Raw genomic sequence first — 23,496 nt, 5'->3', positions numbered from 1 at the left:
AAGAAAATTATGGAGATGACTAATTTTTTACTTAATTAGAATGTTGTGTATATATCATACTGATAATGTTATTATCCTTAAAGAATACAGTTATGATTATATGACATAACTTAAACTGATACTTCAAACTTCCTTACATTTATGAATTCTCAACCCACAGTGTTTTTCATATTTTTTGTCAACTACATTGACATGATTTTTTTATATTATTTAAACTTTTTAAAATTTTGGTCAGTAGAATGCCAGACATTAGAGCAAGTAAAATTAGAATAAATTATGTATTTAGCAATTACATATTAAGATAATAGGCTTATTTATTGTTTGGGGAAAATGGGGTGGGACAAGATGGGGAGTATTCAAAATTAAGATGATCCAAGCACTTTGCTTTTCTTTTAATGTATTTTACTGCATTTTTGAATCCCAAATTACGGTTTATATACTGCTTGCCCTTCTGTATGATTGTTGGTTTAAACTATATCTTAAAAAATATTAACTAGTAAGCTAGTTAATTTAATGCTTAGTTTTAAAAGGTAAAGGTGTGTAGGATTTGAGAATGCCCTTCCAGTGGAAGTAGACTTCATGGGTAAAACCTAGTGGTTGGTTTCAAAAATTTCATTGTCACCATCAAAAATTTCTCAGCATCTTGGCCATGTGTTCACTTTGGGGGTTAAGGTAACAAAAGGAGCTGCTCTTATAAGAGTGTCCTATTGTGTAGATTTGGAGAAGAGAGAATTTATAAAGGAGATAATTATGAGATTAGAGTTTTTTTTTTTTTTTTAAACATAATAGAATTATGTCTCTGGAACTTAGTTTTTCTTGATTTCTGAAAATATCCTTAGTTATCTTCATGTTAACAATGATACACATATATTCATCGAGTGTTTGTTAATGATACTTTGGGTGTCCTCAAAATCTAGAGCAAATAGATTTCTAAAGCGTGGATCTAAACAGGATTTTATGACACCCTAATAAAATTTTAATAGTAGGGTAACAACTTAAATATTCCAAAGAAACACATTGTTTCATGAAGAATTTTTAAAAATGGTAGAATTTATTAATTTGTCGTAAGTACTGTTTGTCTAGGTACTTATTAATCATTGATCAACTCAGCAACAGCATTTCTTATTTGGCTATTGTTGCTTAATTGAATTCATACTTTTGTTTATGTAATGAAGCATGTTGCTTTGCAATTTCTATTTTTATCCCTTCTAAAGTACATTAAACTTTACTTCATATATATACACATTATTTTACTGAAAATTTTAAACTAAACTGAAAACAATTTTTTTCTTTTTTGGATACCAAAAGTGAACTTTTTGTTTTGTGGAGTATGTTAACTCAGTCATTTTTAATTATCTGAGTACCTTAAATAATTTAAATGCAGTTTTATTTAATGGCTCTTGTTATTTTACAAATCTTAGAGGTGATGTCACCTATAAGAACTTCTATTAAATTCACTGGATTTTGAAATTTAGTACTAGCATAAGAGGATTTTTTATTGTGATCTTTTCGATGAAAAAAGGCCTTATAAATATAATTTTAGAATACTCCTCACAATTCCTCCTCTAACTTACCAGCTATTAAATTCCTAATTGAACTTTCTCTATGTACATGAGTATTCTTGCTTTAGAGAATTTTTATTAAGAAATCATACTTAATGAGTGGCCATACCTTACCATATTTATATTACAACTGTAAAACATTCTCCATAAGTGATACTTATTTTGGGTTTCAAATTGTTCTTTCACTCACCAATATAAAAATCTGACAAGATGCAGTGATTAAACATTAGTTCTATTAATTTAAAGATATGTGGTATCTTCTCATTTCATGACTTAGTGCCTGGGCAAAGCAGTTAATTTTTCATCAGATTCCTAGATAAACGGGGAGTGAATATACTCATTCCTTTTGAAGACTTACTATTGTGTATTTTTAGAAAACTTTTTATAGGAAATCATTTTTTTATAGGTCATCCTGCAGATAATCTAAAAAATCCCCGATCACCCTTAAGATAGAGTACTAAGAGTATAGCACTTATGGAATTTTAAACTCAATATTCAGTAATATTCAGCCATTGATTTGGTACTATACAGGACTTTAATATAAAGTTTGTTATTTTTTACAGGCAGCAGAAGAGGAAGAAACACAAAACCAGCATGATGATAGTTCCTCTGATTCAGGAACTCCTTCAGGCCCCGATTTTAATTATATTTTAAATATGTCTCTGTGGTCTCTTACTAAAGAAAAAGTTGAAGAACTGATTAAACAGAGAGATGCAAAAGTATGAACTTTTGTGGGTTAAATAATTTGAAACTATTTCAGTATTATCCATTTCTTTGTTTTTCTTTTTCCAAAAAGAAGTATTTTTATTTACCCTTTACGTATTATTAAGTTACTGAATGTTTAAATTATACTGCTTTCTTATTATAGGGGCGAGAGGTCAATGATCTTAAAAGAAAATCTCCTTCAGATCTTTGGAAAGAAGACTTAGCAGCATTTGTTGAAGAACTGGATGTAGGTTAAGTCTCCATTAAAGTATATATGGAAAAGTAATGTTTATGAAATAAGAAGAAAATTTGTCTTTAATTATTTCAGTTTCTTTTAACTCTGTAAAGGTTAATGTGTTTATAAGCCACGTTAGGATTAAACTTCTAGCTATATGAAGTTACAAAGAAATGTTCTATCTGGAATAGATGAATGTAAAAAGCTATATGGAGTTGGAATTTAGAAAGTAACAGAATTCAATTTATTCTCTCAGTTAAGTTTTCCTGATTTCAGAATAGCTTACTGATTCAGTCTCTTCCCTCAAAGAGGTAAGAACAAAATATATATGATTGAATATTGGTACTTTGGTTTTTACAAAGTAAAATGATAGTGTCTTTAGGTTTATAATAGAGAAATTTTAAGTTGTTTTTTTTTTATAATTTAGTTTTCTCCAGGTAGAATTCCACTTTTCCAAAAAGGTAAAGAAAGGTAGAAAATATAAACTTTTTCTAAAATTGCCCTATTTATCATAGGATCTTAGAGTTAGAAGGGACCATATAGGTCTTTTTGTTACTACCCCTGTCTAGTTAGACAGCCTTGGGACTACAACCCAGATTTTTTAACTTAGAATTACAACTTTTTTAATGTTTATTTTAGATTAGATCAGTTGAAAGGAAAGGTTTATTCATTAATGAATGATAGTAGTTTTAACTTATCTAGTACTGGGTCTCTTTTCTAATGAGTTGTTTTTGCATCAACACTCTTCCCCTTGCCTCCTTTATGATTATATTTCAGAAAGTGGAAGCGCAAGAACGGGAGGATATTCTGGCTGGAATGGCAGGAAAAGCAATAAAAGGTAAAGTTGGCAAACCTAAGGTGAAGAAACTTCAATTGGAAGAGACAATGCCCTCACCTTATGGGAGAAGAATAGTTCCTGAAATTACTGCTATGAAGGCAGATGCCAGCAAAAAGTTGCTGAAGAAGAAAAAGGTATGACATATCTCTTGTTTTAGCTCATTGGTAGATTCCATCTTCATAATGATGTATATATGTATTTTAATTTTACTGTGTGCTTAAGTCATGTTTTGTTTCTAATATATTTCACTATGATAGGAAATCATTTGTTCTCTGAGAACAGTTGGTCCACAGAAAGAAAATGTAAGTCAGGAATCCACATATACGTAAAGAGTTAGTTGATTCTGTTTTTAAATGAGAGAAATGCTTTGTTTAGCAGCATTCTACCTTACAATCATGGAACAGCAACCAAAAAAGTGTATCAGCTTAAAAATAAAACTTTAGTTCTACATTATGACCAATTGAAGAAGTCTAATTAGCAGAAAAGGGTCTGTGTGGTTTTCAAAGTGATTTTTTTTTTTATTATTTATTTGTCATTACTGTTAGTTAAAAAAATTTACCAGGCACCTCTTATGTCATTGACATTGACTGGTGCTATTCATGATTTAGAAGTATGGGACTTACTTCCCCTCTAGCAGGTTGGGCAAGAGTTAGGCAGAAGAAGGAAACACTGATAGGGCTGATCGGAGTGAGGAAAGAGGAGGCATGCTGGTCTGAAAGAGGAAGATTTCTCTAGACAGTTTGATTTTAGAACCCAGGAGATATGTAGATATGTTCAATAGTCTAATTAGATCTCGGGAAATGAGCCTCAGAGTTGGAGTAGAGGTTGGAGAGTTCTCTGAACTAATACTTGAAAGCATAGGAACATCGTGATACCAGAGAGATCACTCTCTTCCACTATTGTGATAAACTGACATCTATACTATTTCCCTCTTACCTAGCTTCCTATCACACACAGGTTCCTCCTTAGGAAATGACTTCTCTTCTTGTCAGTTGATGTCTGTTCTTAGCACTCTTCTCTTTACCTTACATAGTCTCAAGTAACTTCATCTATGCCATTTTTTCACTCACACTGATGATTCCTAAATCTATGTCCCTAAGCCATAACATTTTCAGGAGTGCCAGGGTAATAAAGCCACCTGAATGCCCAAACTTCACATATCTGAAACTGAGCCCATTATCCTGATTTCAAAACCTCTTCCCCCTCTGTGCCTTATCAGGCATCACTTAACAAGTCCAGAACCCGGGACTTCGTCATTTAATCAGTAACTAAATCCTGTTGATTGCCTATGAAGCAATTCCAAAATCCACCCTCTTAATTTCGTCCCCAGTGATACTGTCTTAGAATTCCATAAGTTTTCTTTGACGGAAGTGTTCCTCTTAATTAGTCTTCCCGTCTCTAGTGATTTTATCATGACTTCTACTTTTTTTCCACTTCATTCATCTCTGTCTAGTCTCTTATTACCCAAGTGATATTTCCAAAAATGAGTCTGATTATTGTACACATGCTTAAAAGTTTTCAGTAACTCCCCACTGACTACATCCAGATTCCAGTATTCAGTGATTTAGCAACTGCATGCCTCCTTATGTTTCTCTGTGGCTACTCTTTCCTCTTTTTCTTTCCTTGAATCCTAGCAGACTATTTGTAATTCCCTAAATACAATTTGGCCATCATGCCTCTGTGTTTTTTGCCTGGGATGCTCTTTCTTCCTTCCCTTTCCTCACCTAGCAAACATACATGATTCTTTCAAAACCCAATTAGAAAGGCCCCTTCTCTGTGAAATCTTCCCTTAATCCTGCTCTGGGCAGAGTTTCTCATGTCTCCCCACGGGTTACTTTTACACCTCCCTCCATATTTGTTATTTGTATTGTAATGACTTGCCCTTGTGTCTTTCTCTGTCTTTTAATAATCTGAGGGTAGGGAGACTTTGACTAATGCCTAGCAGTGCATGATATGTGTTGCTTATCTTCTTTCAATAATCTGATGTTTTTCTAGTATGTAGAGGCCTGAACTATAGGAGCTTATTTTGCAGGTACACTTTGGTGTATTTTGCTATTGATGTGAAAGTCCCTTTGCTAATCAAAAGCTGCCTTCTTAGTTTTTACATTTGCTTTTAAGTAGCTGTCATCTCATAGAGTGTATCAGAGTATTAGAGTGGTAAGCAGTATCATTTGCTGTAGATAAAGTAAAACATGGTCTGATCAAAGTCCTGTTTGGACCTCAGTGAATCACATTTTATTATTTTTTTAGTTATGAAGAAGTGACCTATGGCTAGAATTACATCTCTAAAATGTATGGTGTTAATTTTTATTTTTACTTCTGGTTATTTATGTGCTTGTTTGTTTAATGTGTAGGGTGATCTTGATACCACAGCAGTAAAAGTAGAATTTGATGAAGAATTCAGTGGAACGCCGGTAGAGGGTACTGGAGAAGAGACATTGATCTCGTCAGCTCCTGTCAATAAAGGTCCCAAACCCAAAAGGGAAAAAAAGGAACCTGGTGAGGAATTGTTATAAAGTTTTTTGTGAGAGAAAAATACATATGTACAGGGCATTACTAGGTTGTTGCTTTTTTTTTTTTTTTTAAACGGTGTTTTTTCTTCTAATGATTAATGTAATTTCTCAATTTTCATGGACATCTGTTATTTTATAATTAACCTTTCATTATTAAGTTTTATTTTGACGAATGATATTTGTACAAGTATTGATATATATTTTATTGTTTTGTTTTTAGGTACCAGGGTGAGAAAAACACCTACATCGTCTGGTAAATCCAGTGCGAAGAAAGTGAAGAAACGGAATCCTTGGTCAGATGATGAATCCAAGTCAGAAAGTGACTTGGAAGAAACAGAACCTGTGGTTATTCCAAGAGATTCTTTGCTTAGGAGAGCAGCTGGTATTTCGATACATTTTATATTTATTCTATTGTATGTTATAGTTTGACCAAGTTAATATTACTCATATAAGTTAGTATTATTAGTATTATCAATGCTATTAAAGTACTAAATTGTTAGTATTTCAGAAGTTGCAGTTCATGAAGACAAAATTGCTTTACAGAATGAGGTTTTTAGCAGAGTTAGACATAACTTGATTCACTTTAGAGCAGTTTTTCTTACTGATTTTTATTAGAATGTTTGGGTTATATTCCCCCCATAGTTTGAAGATGTTTGGTAAAAATATACCTTGGTTAAACCAACAGTGATATATCAATAGAAGTGCTTTGTAGTTTTGTTTGTTTCATTTTTTTTTCCCCCCATGAAAAATTTCCTTCTACTTTAGGAGTCTGATTCCATGCACATCACATAAATTTATATAACTGCAGTGCTAGAGTTAGGATGAAGATACCATTTTGTTATTCTATATTGTTAAGTACCCAGTTTTATCCTTTCTGAATATTCATTAATTTGAAGTCTGCAAGTACTTAAAAATTGAGTGTCCTGTTTTATAGATTTCTTCTCAAATTTTATTAAGTCCTAATTTACTTAAAATGAATGATACCATATTATGGTTATTTTACCTCTGGAAGATACTTTTTAGATTATATGTCAGGCCTTAAATTCTTCAGTTTTCTAAGCACCAGTGATTGACTTTCTTTTCCTAATGTGCATAGATAGTACAATGTAGGTGAATTAACATGAGTAATTTAAGTTATGTGAAAATTAATTTATTAAATTAAGTGCTTCAAAATTGTAATTAGGCCTTTTCATACATCTAAAATGAAGATAAAATTACATAGCACCCAAATGTTTTAAAAATTTTATTCCATAATATATGCTAGAAATTATAAAAGTTATTTGCATTATACCAATGTGCCTTCCCCATAGTTGGTACCATTTTATGCTTTATATTACATTATTGTTTTAGTAATATGCTCAGGTCTTAACTTTATTCTCATTCATCTGAAGAATTACTGTCTGTCATTTCATAGTGAAACTATGAATACAAGATAGAAGTTTTTATGCAAGAGGTTAAGAAAAAGTTTAGCACTAAGACTAGTAAAATTGGTCTTTTATCATTGTAGAAATGGGAAATCTTAGTAATCACTTTTACAATGGACTATATTCACCACTATTTCTGAGTTAATATTTAAGTATGACAAACAGCACCCTAATAATTTCATTTATGTTCTCCTCCCAGAGTCCAGGATGAACACTTAACATTACCAAAGTAATTGAGGCCACAAAGTTTTTGGCTTTTTTTTTTTTTTTCTCTGAATGATTGTCTTTTTCTTTTTTTCTCTTGTGTTAGAGATAGCTGGAATATTTTTCAAATGATTATTCATAGTATGTCATGTGGATAAAGTTGGATTTGAGTTTAACCTTCGCTTTTACTTTTCTCCTAGCGGAAAGGCCTAAGTACACATTTGATTTCTCAGAAGAAGAGGATGATGATGCTGACGATGATGATGATAATAATGATTTAGAGGAATTGAAAGTTAAAGCATCTCCTATAACAAATGATGGGGAAGATGAATTTATTCCTTCAGATGGCCTAGATAAAGATGAATATACATTTTCACCAGGCAAATCAAAAGCTACTCCAGAGTAAGTAAGGAAGCAACTACTATTCAGTTCTATGATGCAGTTAGTTATTTAGACATCTATTAAAGATCTCCTGGTAAGCTGTGTCTAAGAATTTACCATCATTCGAGGTAAGGTCCTCTTCACAAAGGAAAAAATCTGGGTAGTACTGCAGCTATTTACTGAACTGTTGCTATATCTCATAGCATGGACTGCCAGTTTTTTTTCCTCATAAAGAGCTCTATAGAAAATATTTCAGGCTTTACAGGCCATATGGTCTCTGTCTATGTAGACTTAGTACTAAGTCTATGTACACTTAACTGTCTTGTATACACAACACACTACTCAGTGTTGCCATTTTAGCAAGAAAGGAACCACAAACAGTATGTAAATGAACAAGGGTAGCTGTGTTCCAGTAAAACTTTGTTTATAAAAACAGACAGTAGGCCTATGGGACATAGTCCGACAACATGGTTCAGAAAAGTCACTAAAACTTTAGAACTGGGAGGTTTAATTTTTTTCCCTAACTTTGGCCTTGATTGACTTTTCATTTTTTATTATTATTACTACTACTACTACTACTATTTTGCCTCTAGAGAGTATTAAATGGTAATGTGTAGAATGTGAAGTTTGAGTTATTTCAAATTTTATTTATTTTTAATTTTTTATTATGTTCAGTTAGCTAACATACAGTACATCATAAGTTTTTGTTGTAGTGTTATTTCTTCATTAGTTGCATATAACACCCAGTGCTCATCCCAACAGCTATTTCAGATTTTTAAAGGACGTGCTTTACTATCTGTTTAAAGAAGTGTTTTATCATACGCAGTCTAGGATCAGAAATAGGATTCAGAGACAGAGATTCAGACTGTCTCCTTAGCTTTTTGGCAGTAATTTACTGATGTTGAATTCTGGAACAGTTCTGTTAATCATAAAATGTAATGTAGCGATATTTTGATTAACTGACTTCTGCTCAACTTCCATTCTCTTACATTAAATCATTGGCTTTTCTGGTGTCTCTATGTGTGTATGTGTGCACACCTGTGCATATGAGACAGAAAAAAAGAGTTTGATTGCCCTGTCTTTAACAAAGAGAAACCAGTAATTATATTGTGGTTGTTTACATTTTTCTTTCTGATAGAAAATCTTCACATGACAAAAAAAGTCAAGATTTTGGGAATCTCTTCTCATTTCCTTCATACTCTCAGAAGTCAGAAGATGGTATGCTCATTCGGTCTTTTCATTGGTTACTTACTATACTATTGCTTTGGATTTTTTATGAGTAGAAATTTTTTTTGTACATTTCCTTCATCATAACAAGGTTTATTTACTTTTCCTGAGGTGAGTACCAATTACTTGGTCAGATAGGCAATATGGAACCATTTAGGTAAGCAGGTAGATGTGTGTATGAAGTGTATGGATGAGGGTATAATGTTTTAATAGAGAAAAAGAGAAAGAAATATTGGGACATGAAATTTGATTTTCATGGCAATACGAGTATATATGTGACAGTTTTTTAAAAACTACAAAGGGACTAATATTCAGATTTATAGTATTAAACTGTAGTAACTAAAAGACTGAACCCTTCACTGAAGCAAATTTAATTGGGGTATATGCTTTCTATTCCTTATATTTTTGTGTGTGAATTTTTTTTTTTAAAGATTTTATTTATTTATTTGACAGAGATCACAAGTAGGCAGAGAGGCAGGCAGAGAGAGGGGGGGAAGCAGGCTCCCTGTTGAGCAGAGAGCCCAATGCGGGACTCGATCCCGAGACCCTGGGATCATGACCTGAGCCAAAGGCAGAGGCTTTAACCCACTGAGCCACCGAGGCGCCCTGTGTGTGAAATTTTTTTTTTTTTTTAAGATTTTATTTATTTATTTGACAGAGAGAGAGAGAGACACAGCGAGAGAGGGAACACACGCAGGGGGGTGGGAGAGAGAGAAGCAGGCTTCCCGCCGAGCTGGGAGCCCGATGCAGGGCTCAATCCCAGGACCCTGGGATCATGACCTGAGTCGAAGGCAGATGCTTAACGACTGAGCCACCCAGGTGCCCCTGTGTGTGAAATTTTTAAGGTCAAAACAATCTATGTAGACTTAACTGTCTTGTACACACACACACACACGCAGACAGACCTAGATCTTGTATATGTTCTGTGAATACAGATAGGCATTTTTGACAGCATGTCAAAACATTTATATAAAACTATCACATCCAGGGCGCCTGGGTGGCTTAGTTGGTTGAGCGACTGTCTTCAGCTCAGGTCTTGATCCTGGAGTCCCAGAATTGAGTCCTGCATCGGGCGTCCTGCTCAGCGGGGGTCTGCTTATCCCTCTGACCTTCCCCCTCTCTTGCTCCCTCGCTCTCATTCTCTCTCTCTCTAAAATAAATAAGTAAAATCTTCAAAAAAAAAAAAAAGTACCTATCACATCCAAGTAGACATTTTGAGAGTCCCTGCTTTCATTTGACAGAGGGAGGGACGGAGGGAGAAATGGAGGGAGGAACTGCTTAGTTAATTGAGTGTAAAAGTAAACTGAAGGTAAGCCTACCTGCCTTTTAAATTGACCTTCAATGATTTAAAATTGTTTTTAAAAAATGAAGTTAGTATTCTCAGATCTGAACATTATTACTGATCTTCCTGAAATGGTTAATAGTGTTAGATGTGTAGATACTAAAATAATCACAGTGAGAACTTCTTAGCATTCCATTTTAAAATAAATCCTTATTTTTGAGTTGGTCATTTATATTTTAAATGATGAGCATTTGGGACTATTAAGAATTTTTATTACTCTATGCATTTCTATATTGTTTTATAATAGAATTAATGTGAAATATGACATTGCTATTTTTTGTTTTCAGCTGGTTATTATGGACTGTATGATCACAAAGTAGAAATTCATAAGATCAATTCTCTAGCTAAAGAGAAGCCATCAGTAAAAAGAATCAAAGTTTAACTATTAAGTGGTCCTTATAGAATCTCTTTACCTAAAAACTTTGTAATTTTTAGATTCAGCTAAATTTGACAGTAATGAAGAAGATTCTGCCTCTGTATTTTCACCATCATTTGGTCTGAAACAAACAGATAAGGTTCCAAGTAAAACAGTAGCTGCTAAAAAGGGTATGTACTTATTTAATGTTGTTAAACATTGCATAAATGATATAAAGTTATATTAAAGGAAATTTAATATAATTTGAAACTGCACTTGGACTTTAGTAGAAAATAGTAAAAACACATGTAAGGAGAATTCCTCTTGTTTTCTAACCATATGAAGTAATTATTAAAATGTGTATAAGATCTCATTCTAAAGCTGTTGTAATTATAAAATAATCCCATACATTGATACTGAAGATAACTTTCTAGTAAGGTCTCCTGTAGTTGTTAGGTTGTAAAATAGATTAAAATTTTGTCTTGCCGGTGTTATCTATGTAGGTCATATCTTAATGCCTCATTTGGGATGATTGGTCAGTTCAGTTGAGGTTCTTTTTGTGTCATATAACTTCATTCTTATCTACAATCTTAGGTTTTCCATAAATACAAGTTGATTTGACTTAATTAATGAATCTGTTATTAGTACCAAGGTACATACTCCTGGTATGTACCTTGTGTTAGTGCTTTGTGTTTAAAAAGGTAAGTGTTCCTTACACAGCAAGTAAATAAACATCAGTATGGACTATCTTTTCAGTACCTTACAAATGTAAAACACACAGTACCATTGTAGACACAGACATGTATTAGATATATCAGAACAACAACAAAAATCCCGACTTAATTTTGATTGCACTAGGACCATGGTAAGAAATTAACTAATGAACTACAGGAGCTTCTCTGGCTAGCACATCAGGTACTCTGCCCATAGCGCTTCAGTACACCAGGGTCCATATTTCTTTGCGTTAGGACTTTTTGTTACTATGTTGGAATGTTCATATTTCCCACCCCAGCCACCCTTTACCAGTGATTGAGAAAAGCTGGTTTGCACATGCATTAGTGCTTTTGCCTCTCAGGTAGGCTGACTCTGGGATATGTGTTTTACAGTGACTCAGGGATTGCTTATGGTAACGGAGAAGCTCAAAGATAAGCCCTCAGAGGGATGACAGGTTTCTGTCTTCACATCTCATTTTTTAACTTTTTTTTCACTTCCCAAATAAGTACTTGTACTTGAGTCTTTGCTTTACTTCTGGGGAACTCAAACTGAGACAGGCCCTAGTTTCCCTTCATGCATTTTTTTTTTTTTAAGATTTTATTTATTTATTTGACAGAGATCACAAGTAGGCAGAGAGGCAGGCAGAGAGAGAGAGAGAGGAGGAAGCAGGCTCCCTGCGGAGCAGAGAGCCCGACGTGGGACTCGATCCCAGGACCCTGAGATCATGACCTGAGCTAAAGGCAGAGGCTTAACCCACTGAGCCACCCAGGCACCATGCATCTTTTTTTTTTTTTTTTTTTTTTAATTGTCTCCATGTGAGCATTTTGTAACCACCCTGAAAACCTGGGAGCTGTATTACTTCTTTGAACATATCAACCTGTTTCCTTCATTAAGCTCCTCTACTTCTCTTTAACCTAATGAGTTAGAGAGGAGTATTAACTAAAAGGCTAGCATACACCATCTGTCCTATTTGCTTATTTCACCAGTAGTTGAACTAGCCTTGTATCAGTTGCATGGATGATCCCTGTGTGAAATAGTTGAAGCCCTCAGTTTTCCTCTAGCTTCTTCTAAAACTGCAGTTCCCACAAAATACCACTTCAAGGAGAGGATGCATCCCATCCCTCTGGGAGGTCATCTATGTTAACTCCAAATTACACATATTACTGTACAAGTTAAATTCTGTAGCTCCAGTGGATTATAGCAAAAAGCTCATAGTACTCAGATATCTGACTTGAATTTGTGTGGAAGAGTTTTAAGTGCTGCCTATCACTGCAAGCCTGCAAACTCTAATGAAGAAAAAAGGTGGTTTCTGGAACACATGGCTATATCAAGCTTATACTCGTGCTAGGAACTGCCTGCCATGTGGCTCTGATGGTACATTTAGCCATAAGAACTTAGGGGGAAGCCACAAAATCTGTGGCTACCACTACCACTTGCCGTTCAAATGAGGGGCCTTCACCCTAGCATCTCAAATTGGGCCTGGGAATACATTTCCATATAATTAGCCTGTTTGTTTGTTTGTTTGTTTTTAAATAGAAAAGTCTGGTCAATGTAATGCTTTTTTTCTTCCCCCAAAGTAGGTTTTACTAATCGCACAAGTAAATCCTGGTTTATCACAGTTTTCTCATAGACTGTAAATCTGAAAAAAAGGTCTATTTTAAAAACAAAATTCATAAAAACAAAGGCCTATGGGTTTATTGTGTACTTACCTGGAATCTTCATTTTTTTTTCCATATAAAAGTGCCATGTCTGGATTTCAGCTTTTGGGTGGAAGTGAATTAGCTTCTGTTCATGGTATTTGAGGGCCCTATAAAAATGTGTGTGTGTGTGTTTTCCTCTAAAACATTTTAGAAGTTAGGACTTAATGTGATTATACTTGAGTTGTAATTAATGTCAAATATGTTACTTTTTTGTCATGACTATCCTATATTTTTACTACTGCTTTTAAAAAGTTACTGCTTGGTTCACTATAATGGCCTTTGCTTAAAATAATCTCACTTGAAATAAAAGACAGATTAATCATAATTAAATAAAACATTTTGTCATCTATGAGAAATTATTTGCCTTTATACTGGCACCAAGTGAAAGAAACCATTTTGTTATTTAAGGCTACTCAATTTCATATCAGCAGTAAGAAATTCCATTGTTACAGGATTCACTGAGTGTGGTTTGTTGGTAAATATATTACATTGATTTATGAAATGGAAATTTGCTTACTAGGAAAACCATCTTCAGATACAACTGCTAAGCCCAAGAGAGCCCCTAAACAAAAGAAAGTAGAACCTATCAATTCTGATTCAGATTCAGAATTTGGCATTCCAAAGAAGACTACACCCCTAAAAGGTAAGGATTACATTACCCTGATTTATGCCATGTGGAAAAGAGTCTCTTCTACTCATTGGATTTAGAGGGACTTTGTACCTTTTTTTTTTTTTAAGATTTTATTTATTTATTTGACAGACAGAAATCACAAGTAGGCAGAGAGGCAGGCACAGATAGAGGGGGAGGCAGGCTCCCTGCCGAGCAGAGAGCCCAATGTGGGGCTTGATCCCAGGACCCTGGGATCATGACCTGAGCCAAAGGCAGAAGCTTTAACCCACTGAGCCACTCAGGCACCCCCCTATTTTGTTTTAAATTGCTTTCCTCCTCAATAAGCAATGTGTCTAAGAATCAGTGCTGAATTAAAGTCCAGAGGAAGTCTAGTACTTTATTTTATAATCAGGGAATTGAGACTCAAAGAGGTTAAGTAAACAACTCGCACACCTAAAAATGGTTCAAAGAACCCCCACCTCAGGCTGACTGTGTCATTAAAGTCAGATGAGGGCTCCCAACCAACTAGAGAGTGACTCTCATTAGAGCTAGGACTTGGAGATGAGCTTTTTGCTCATCTAGGAAATGGAATTCCTATGCTCAGGGACCTGTAAGGTCACCAGCATCAGTTTTCCCTGGTACCCCCTCTTTTTCTCCAGAATCTAGAAAGTCTTCAGAGGTGCTTTTTAAAATATGTGTAAGACATAATTTTTTTTTTTTAAAGGGTTGCTGTTCAACCTTCTCTCCAACCGACAGATATTACCAGATATTAAAGTGGTGGTTGGGATAAGGAGATATACAGACCTATATGGAAAGAAGGGAGAATAGGGGCAAAAAAGAAACAGTGATTGAGGTGGTCATTATGTATGATATGCATGATTGGAAACTTTGACAGAGTCACAAGTGCCATTTCATTGATTCATTTGATAAAATATCCCAAGATTGTTTAGGCTGTCTTTACTAGTACAATCTGGTTAGTCATAGCTCTTAAGGAATTTTTAAAATTTAGAATTGCACTGGGCACCTGGGTGGCTCAGTGGGTTAAAGCCTCTGCCTTCAGCTCGGGTCATGATCCCAGGGTCCTGAGATCGAGTCCCACATCGGGCTCTCTGCTCAGCCACCCGAGCCTGCTTCCCTTCCTCTCTCTCTGCCTGCCTCTCTGCCTACCTGTGATCTCTGTCTGTCAAATTAAATAAAAATCTTTAAAAAAAAATTTAGAATTGCACTTTAGTTCCATTTTCTTTTTCAGTGGTATCTGGCATCATTGTAGGGTGGAGACTATTTTGTTACCATGTGCATGTTACCTTTCCCCCTTCTTCCAATGAGAATAAGAGGTTAGGTAGATGGCAAAAAAATAAAAATAAATAAAAATAAATAATAGTAATAAGCTGCATGTGGTACTTCGGAGTCTGAGAAGGAACATGGAGTTGACCAATTATTACATGATTAATACTGGGGGTTTTAATTCTAAGACTGTGCATCTTAGAATGGTTGTTACTAATGTGTGATAAGTAAAATTTTGAGTACACATTCAAACATAAAATTTGTACTAATGTATTACTTTTTAGTAATTCAGTTTATAAGCTTAAAGGTACTAGCCTATGACAAATTAGAAACTAATTTTTTTTTATTTTTAAATCACAAGTTAAAAAGCACTCTTTGAAGACATTTTCTTTTCAGGCACAAGGACTACATGTTTAAAATGCCAGTGTTTTCTCTTGTGTATCAGGGGCTTGGTCATTTAAATTTATCACCAGGACTTCCAACTAGTTTTAAATGTATTTGTAAAATATTCTTTAGTCATATCATCCCAGAACTGAGATGATGCTGCCAAAACATGTTTACCTCATTTATATTTAGCTAATGGGATTGCAGTACTGATTGGGGCATGCCAAAGAAGTGAAGTGTAATGTTGTGGTATGTATTTTTTATATTGCACTTAACCTTGGGAGGAAAAAAAAAACCCCTTTATGTTATTTTAAGGTAAAGGCCGAGGGGCAAAGAAAAGGAAAGCATCTGGCTCTGAAAATGAAGGTGATTATAACCCTGGCAGGAAAACATCCAAAACAACAAGCAAGGTAATTAGGAGCACCTTTTTAATGCATTGTTTTATGATAATCTATAACTGGCTTAGTTGGCTTATTACTATAAATGTCTTTTAATAGCTTTAAACCTAGCCTGTCTGATACGTAGGCTTTGTATATGGTTAAAGAATTATCCAAGTATAAAATCCATATAATCTGGACTATTCCTTGGATAAAAGTATGGCATAAATTAGCCTACTTACTTGAGAATCTGTTTCATCCAGTGAGCTGTAGAAGTTATATGCTGCCTGTCTGAAATATTATTTTTCAGTCCAAATAAAGGCAATTTCTTTTTAACTAGGATTTACTTGGCCTAGTTTGATTTTTCTCTTTTTTAACTTGAATTCATTTGACTATGGCTAATTTTCAATCTTTTTAAGGTAAAAGAAAAACCTCAAATATCCCCCTTTTCTCTCTCTTCCTCTCAGAACTTAAAAATACAAACATAGAGATTTTAGCTTTACGTTGCTCTCCACCTTGAACTTTTTCCACATAGTCATCGTTCATGCTTCTTGTCCATCTTGATGACTCCTCCCTGATTTTTATACAGGGTGTACTCTGTATTGCACATAAGTCTTGTTTTCCTTTCATGAATTGATAGGTACTTATAAAGGGGAAAAAGGATTAGATAACTGGTTGTAGACTTCAGTCAGCATTACAACTCTGATTTTAGTAACCTCATTATTTGCAATATTTCTCAAATGTAAGTGAAGTGTAAGAATAATAATTCATTTTAACACTTTTTTTTTTTTTTTAAACCTGTCTAGAAACTGAAGAAAACATCTTTTGATCAGGATTCAGATGTGGACATCTTCCCATCAGACTTCACTTCTGAACCACCTTCTCTGCCACGGACCGGTAGGGCTAGGAAAGAAGTAAAATATTTTGCAGAGTCTGATGAAGAAGAAGATGTTGATTTTGCAATGTTTAATTAAGTGCCCAAAGAGCACAGAAACATTTTTCAACAGATAAATTGTGTTGTCCTTTTGTCTTTTCTGTCTCAGACTTTTGTACATCTGGCTTATTTTAATGTGATGATGTAATTGATGGTTTTTTATTATTGTGGTAGGCCTTTTAACATTTTGTTCTTACACATACAGTTTTATGCTCTTTTTTACTCATTGAAATGTCATGTACTGTCTGATTGGCTTGTAGACTTGTTATAGACTGCCGTGCATTAGCACAGATTTTAATTGTCATGGTTGCAGACTACAGACCTGCTTTTTGAAATGAAATTTAAACATTAAAAATGGAACTGTGTACTCTGTTTCTTTACTAAAGATGAAAGTGTAGTAAAAGCTCCCATACACTTTTAAAATAAATATATTTTATTCTTTGCCAGGAGACTCCATGGAAAAAGGTAAACAGTATATGAACATAGAAAGCATTGTTAAACAATCTCAATGTACAAACAGAGCCAGTGAAAGTACATCAAAGACTTGCTAATATATCAAAAAAAAAAAATTCCACTAGTGCTTAAATGAGAACTAAGAAGCTGACACTTGTATCTGTTAACCACTCTACCACAGCTTTCACTCTGCTTCATAGTGATTGAACAAGGTCAAAGGATGCAGATTCTCTGTCCATGCCTTTGGGAGTTCATATTAGCCTCTGGGCATCAAGGAGGCTAGAAAAAACCCTCCGTAGCAGGCATGCATCAGAAAGGACACTGGAGTTACATGGTATGGGTGGTAGGCCAGTCTGCTAATTATCCCATGAAATTTCCCTAATGGCTTGTGAATAGGTAAACAAAAACTTATTAACACTGAAAAGTGTTTCTGCCTTGGAGGCTACCATTACTGTAAAAATGTATCTTTTTTTAAAAAAATTGTGTAGTTATGTCATTAAGTAATAAACCACTGTTAAAGTGACATTAACAATCGAACAAATGACATCTGATTAACTGAACTGGCAGTTACACTGATACAGAATTCTCTTCTGCTAGTGCAGTGAATTTGTATCTTTTTACTGGGCAACATGAAATAGAAGACGCAGTTTGAGAGCATCAAAAAGAGCAAGGACAAGCTTCCGTACTAACTAAATTAGAATTATCTCTAGCTTTATCTTGTCATACTGTACAACAGTCCCCTTTCCTTACCTTGATGTCCTGATTGCTCTGTGAAAGCAAGACAGTTATTTTTTTGAGCCTTTCTTAGCTGGACACGTACAGTAGTCTGTTTCACAACCTTGGTGTCTTGGTCATTCTGAGTATGCAAGGCAATAGGAAAGCACCAAACATACAGTATAGAAAGAACAGAGCCATACTTCTGTATGTACAAAGTCTTCAGAAACTTAACCGGGGTAAATCATTTTGACTGGGTCTTTGCCATGCAATCTTGAGTGTTCAAAGAGGAAAATAGAAGCTTTTAACTAGTTTCTGGTTGCATGAAATGGCTGATTTTTAGAATTGAAAAAGTTTGTATTTCTAGGTAAGTTAGACAGTGAAGAGTATATATTGATACATATGAAAACTTCTTGGTCCTTCTTGAGTTTTAATATATTTTCAGTCCAAAAACTAAGCAGCAGTAAAAATGTTTTTTTTTTTCCTTGCATTTTAAATCCTGGAACTGAAGGTACTGGGGAATGTTTGAAGTAGCTGGAAAGTGTCTTATTGCACCAGTGGTGACTGACTGACACCGCTGTTTTCCACTGAGCTGGGTGAGGTGCTGGGACTGTGCTCCACTGGGTTCCCACTTGAACTTGGGGTCAAGGGTTCATGTCCTTCAGAATTCTCCAGCATTTCCTGAATGAGAGGTGGCATTGATCCAGGAATTTCCATTTTCAAGGTAATTACACGTTCTGCACCTTTTAAAGAGAAATAATAAAATCCGGTAGAGATAGGGAGTTAAGCTGAGTAACTTGAGATCAACTTTCATCGACTTTAGAAATGGTGAAAACTGTGCTACCAATGCCTCCCAGATGCTGTCCTGTGTTTTTTTTTCCCTTTAAAGCCCTCATAATTTGAGTATTTTTATTTTATGTACAATATGTTGGCATTAAGGTAGGTATCTTGGATATCTGCAGTTAAGTAGGTATCTTGGATGACCCATTCAAGGAAGTTCACTTAATCCAACTTAATGAAGCCTATATCCTTCATGTACTGACGGAAACACTGGTGGCACATATTGAGACCACATTTCCGGGTCAGACCGTGCCAGTTTGAGCAGACACGGCAAGAACGAGAACCCTGGCCAGATCTCCTCGGAGAGGCAGTCCTGATTTTACGACATTTAAATATTTTTTACTTCATCTCTGGGAAAACAACGCAGAAGCGGCGACTTGCTTAAACTTGATGATTCCATGCCTGAATCAGTTTCAGGAAAGGTTAGCAGGATATATTTATTTAACATAGCTTACAAAGAGAAGCTCCTGATAAATGACCAGAAAGAGCATATCTTAAAATAAGACAGTTGTCAAGGATACCAGTTACCCATGAATGAAGTGACTTAAGTAATAAATGTGTGATTATCAAGTTGATGTAGCGCTGCACTGTCCAGCACAGTAGGCACCAGCCACATGTGGCATTTTAAATTTAAATTCGTTAAAATAAATACAATTAGGAAAAACAGTGCCTCAATTGCATTAGCCACTTTTTAAGTGCTCGAGAGCCACGTGTGGCTAGTGGCTACTTGTATTGGAGATTGCAGATTATACAATATTTCCATAATCACAGTAAATTCTATTAGCACTGGTCTAGCTAGATATAGAGAATGACAGTATTAAGTTAAACAGCCTCATTGATTTTAAAGTCAAAGAACTCACAATTATAATGGCCAAGCACTGGTATCTGCTATTTGCAAATAGTCTTAATCCCATGCTAGGGCTGAACTCAGAATGGCTCACTGAGAAAACCTCTTAGGAGGAGCTCAGGAATTGAGACTCCTTGTCAAACAAGTTTACCGTGTTTTTAAGTCACTTTCTGAAATAGAGCATTTGTTTCTTGGCTCAGCCAAGTCTTTAGGGACAGAGCACACTTGGTACCGGGGATAGCTGCTGAGTTTTCTCTCTGCACAGGAAAACTCCACTCTAGCACTCAACTGTCCTCTGGCTCTAGGCACTTCTGTTAATTGCTCAAGTTGCCACACAAACTGAAAATCACTAAGCAAGAAATATTTATACCTCTCAGGAAAGCAAGAATTCCTTTCCTGAGAAGCATGCAGAAGTCAATCTGCCTATACACAAGAGAGTGATGGCAACATTGATTTGAGAGAGAAACTTCACTAGTAACAGTTGCCCTACGTATTACTCATTTTCCTGAAGTTTGGATGGTCAGGAAAAACTGCAGTCAAGTTTATGGCAACCAGAGCATGTGTGGGAAGGAATGAAATGCATTAAATTAGAAAACTAAAAAGGCTGTCAATACATTCTCTTGAAAATAGTTTTTCTAGGGGCATGTGGGTGGCTCGGCTGGTTAAGTGTCCAACTCAGTTTCAGCTCAGGTCGTGATCTCAGGGTCCTTGAATCTAGCCCCTTGTAGGACTCTATGCTCAGCAGGGAGTCTGCTTGGCATTCTCTCTCTTCCTCTCCCTTAGCCCCTTCCTCTGCCTGCGCGCCTGCTCTCTCTCCACTCTCTAATAAATAAATCTTAAAAAACAAAACACGAATTTTTCTATCCAGTCACCTGAATTATAAACTCAATCTCTTAAGATCATTGAGTAAGGTAAGAGGTTTTTAAGGGTGAATACTATTCCTTTTGATTTCCATCATAAATAAATTCCAGAACAAAAACAGAAAAGCAGCTATTGTCAAACATCCTGAATGAAAACATCAAGTTTAAAAAAAAAACAGGTCAGAACCACTTCATGAATACAATGGAGACTATAAAGACATACCTTTAGCACTGATGCTGCGGAGGTCTGTGATTTTCATTAAGATCTTTGGAAACATGTGAGGCTTACTGGGTCGTCTCTTTCTGATATAAATTTTTAGTGCTTCCAGCAGTGGTTCTTGTAGCTTATCTACTTTTGTTGGTTCCTCAAGGTCCTGGCGGTCTAGATAGCAGGAAGAAAGTTTTAAACAGTTAGTATCAGGACAGAAAGAGTTCCGCACTTGCCAGGAGAGAGGGCTGCCGCCCGTTTCCCTTTCTTGTTTTCTTGGCCCTAGTACGTTATGACTTAATTAATCTGATGATTCAGTCACATACCAGTTTGAAGATTCGTGCAAATGCTTTAAGCAGTGATACTTGAAAATGTCCCTCTTGCTGTTAAAAAGCACATTTTCATTACTGGTAGCTTTGTTCCAGGGAGAAAATTACCTCTTGCGACCAGGAGATGTCACTACTGAACTGAATTCAACCAAACCTTGAGCAGCTGGATGGTTTTAAAAGCAAGGTAAATAGGCCCCGTAATTAAAGCCATTACTTTTTAACTACTTAGGAGTCAACGTCCTGTGAGCCAGTAGGGGTCAGTACAAAGAAGAAAGCCATATTTTATGCCAGTCCTTTAAGAGTTAGGGGTGGGGTGGGGGAGCGAGACAACCCAGTGACTTGTAGTCCAAGCCACTACATTCACAAACGGCACAAGGAAGTCCCTTGCGTTATCATTAAAATGTTCTTAGGCAATTTATTTTACAATAGTCTGATCCTGCCTTGGAAAAAACCAGTAGCAATTGGAGAAATATCATTTTGGTATTTCAGAGCAAAAGGATCCCAAATATCTTCATTTAATTTGCAATATGGAAAAACGCAACAAACCCCTAGCATGCATGCCTGGCTATCTATTCACGTGTCTTTCTCCATGCAAAATTACTCCAAAATGGAGATAGGAATTTCCCGTAAATTACAAGTTGTTCTTCATGGAATCTCATCAGGGTTCTCTAGGAAGTTGGTACCTCCACAGATTAAGCAGATGGCACTGAGAAGGCCTGTTTCTGTGTCATCCATTTCCAAAGGCAGGAGCTGGTTGGCAAAGGTGAACACAAGGTCAGTCAGAGGACCAAATCCAGCATTGTGCATCTGAGTTCGATTTAGGGTAAGGCCATCTGAAAATGTCATGGTGTCTTGTTCTGGGGTATACCTGGTGCAAATTCTAAGAATCTGGAAGGAAGAAGAAAAAAAAAAACCATATTCGATGGGTCATCAAAGCCAGCCTGTCCTTATGGCGTCAGTCTAGCTGGGAAGGAAGATGAAGATTTCCAAGGAGCTCTCACATCACGTGAGGCACACTGCCCGCCTTCTGGATGTGGAATGTCTTCTGCAGCCCTTTCATTGAAAAAGTATAGAAGCCAAAATATGGGCTAACATTATTTAGTGAATAATAAACAGGACACAAGAAATTTTAAGAAATATTTGTGCTAAAAGTAATTCATTTGACTCAAATAAACATTTACTGAGTACCTACTTATGTCCCAGGCACTGTGCCAGGTGCTGGGGAATAAAAAGATTTTTTTCTTAAGAGCTTACAGTGTACGAAAAGAAAAAAGGCACTATCTACCATTTATGAAATACTGAGTATATGTCAAGTGTTAAACATGCCCTATGTTCAAGCTTTCAAACACTTTAGCAAGTGAATATTATTCCTATTTTACAGATGAGGGACCGAAGCTCAGCATGGTTCAGTCATAAGCCCCATGTTACACAGTTCCCATGTGGCTGGGTTTGATGCCAACCCAGGTTGGGCCCCTCTTCCACAATGCCTCTGATCACACAGCTCCCAGCCAGCTCCGATATGAGGAGCAGGAGTGGAACTGCAAGGAGGAGAGCTCAGATGTAGCCAGAAGGAGATCAAGGGCAGATTCACAGAGAAGAGGAGGCATTTCTACCAAGCCCAGAAATATGGTTGGGATTTCTGTAGGTAAGAAGCCCGGGCTGTGACTCCAGTCTCCCAGTGCCACCCGGCATGCCCCTGTTAGAAAACTCTGCTGGTCACCCTGGCCACACCCGCTACCAGGAAGTCGCCTGCTTGGCTCTGTGGGCCTTTGGGCCTCACTCAGCATGGCCAACTCCAAAACCCCCTCGTGTAGCTATATCGTCTCTGCAGCTGGCGTTCCCACTGCCCTCTCAGCCCGCACTGCCGGCAAGGAGCTCCATGGATGCAGAGCATTCATCCACCTAGAAGCATATTTCTGTACCAATCACCGTGAGGGGCCTTTCTGCTGGCCACGTGTCGACCTTTGACTTTTTCTTCTAAAAAAGCCTTAGAGCTGTGTGAAGCAGAGAAATTTATTCTGTCTGGACAGGAGTGGATAACCCGGTAGGCTAACAGCGCCGTTTTTTCCAGATGCTTGTGCTCTGTATGACTGGGTGTGGTCACCTCAGTGTCAACAAAGAGGAGGACAGATGTGATCAGAGGGTCCGCGATCTTCCCGTGACAGGGCCCTGTACGGAGGGGGTGGCCCTCTGACGAAGCCACAAGACTCCGAGCTACAAGGGAAGTCCCTGTAGAAGAGCCCCCTTCCCACTCTCCATATTCCCATTAGGACTCCTACTGCAAGAACCAGGTCAAATCTTTTCCTGCTGGGCGTTCGGGGCAAAGACACTGCCCCTGCCCGAGACCATCCTATAGGACTGGCTAAGGAACCACATGAGCCGGGGGCAGGGCTGGCGCACTGGAAAGGTCGCCTGTTCTTGGGTCCTTGGTCTAGTGTTCTCTAAACCTCCAACCC

At 36.4% G+C, this 23,496-nt stretch overlaps 2 protein-coding genes across 3 annotated transcripts in view; one reads left to right on the top strand and one right to left on the bottom strand.

The window, feature by feature from the left end:
* Positions 1-17,154, top strand: part of TOP2B (DNA topoisomerase II beta) — a gene marked incomplete at its 5' end in the record, with an annotated part of 59,505 nt that extends 42,351 nt beyond the window's left edge. For both annotated transcript variants that reach the window (XM_080797372.1, XM_080797371.1), the window contains 11 exons: positions 2,126-2,281; positions 2,431-2,514; positions 3,280-3,474; positions 5,695-5,839; positions 6,074-6,235; positions 7,682-7,883; positions 9,001-9,080; positions 10,867-10,977; positions 13,721-13,843; positions 15,794-15,888; positions 16,662-17,154. In XM_080797372.1, coding sequence (XP_080653498.1) covers positions 2,126-2,281; positions 2,431-2,514; positions 3,280-3,474; positions 5,695-5,839; positions 6,074-6,235; positions 7,682-7,883; positions 9,001-9,080; positions 10,867-10,977; positions 13,721-13,843; positions 15,794-15,888; positions 16,662-16,829 — 1,521 coding nt within the window. In that variant the 3' untranslated portion in view covers positions 16,830-17,154. The remainder of the gene's footprint in view (positions 1-2,125; positions 2,282-2,430; positions 2,515-3,279; positions 3,475-5,694; positions 5,840-6,073; positions 6,236-7,681; positions 7,884-9,000; positions 9,081-10,866; positions 10,978-13,720; positions 13,844-15,793; positions 15,889-16,661) is intronic.
* A 47-nt stretch (positions 17,155-17,201) lies between these two features.
* The window catches only part of RARB (retinoic acid receptor beta), a 164,253-nt gene continuing 157,958 nt past the window's right edge, over positions 17,202-23,496 (bottom strand). The window contains exons 6-8 of the mRNA XM_080799359.1: positions 21,724-21,928; positions 20,727-20,885; positions 17,202-18,699 (exon numbers count right to left, since the gene is read on the bottom strand). Coding sequence (XP_080655485.1) covers positions 18,503-18,699; positions 20,727-20,885; positions 21,724-21,928 — 561 coding nt within the window. The 3' untranslated portion in view covers positions 17,202-18,502. The remainder of the gene's footprint in view (positions 18,700-20,726; positions 20,886-21,723; positions 21,929-23,496) is intronic.

This window comes from Martes martes (genome assembly GCF_963455335.1).
Source record: "Martes martes genome assembly, chromosome: 1".
Lineage (NCBI taxonomy): Eukaryota > Metazoa > Chordata > Mammalia > Carnivora > Mustelidae > Martes > Martes martes.
The sequence above is the reverse complement of the archived record's forward strand: the minus strand, read 5'-3'. Positions and strand labels throughout refer to the sequence as shown.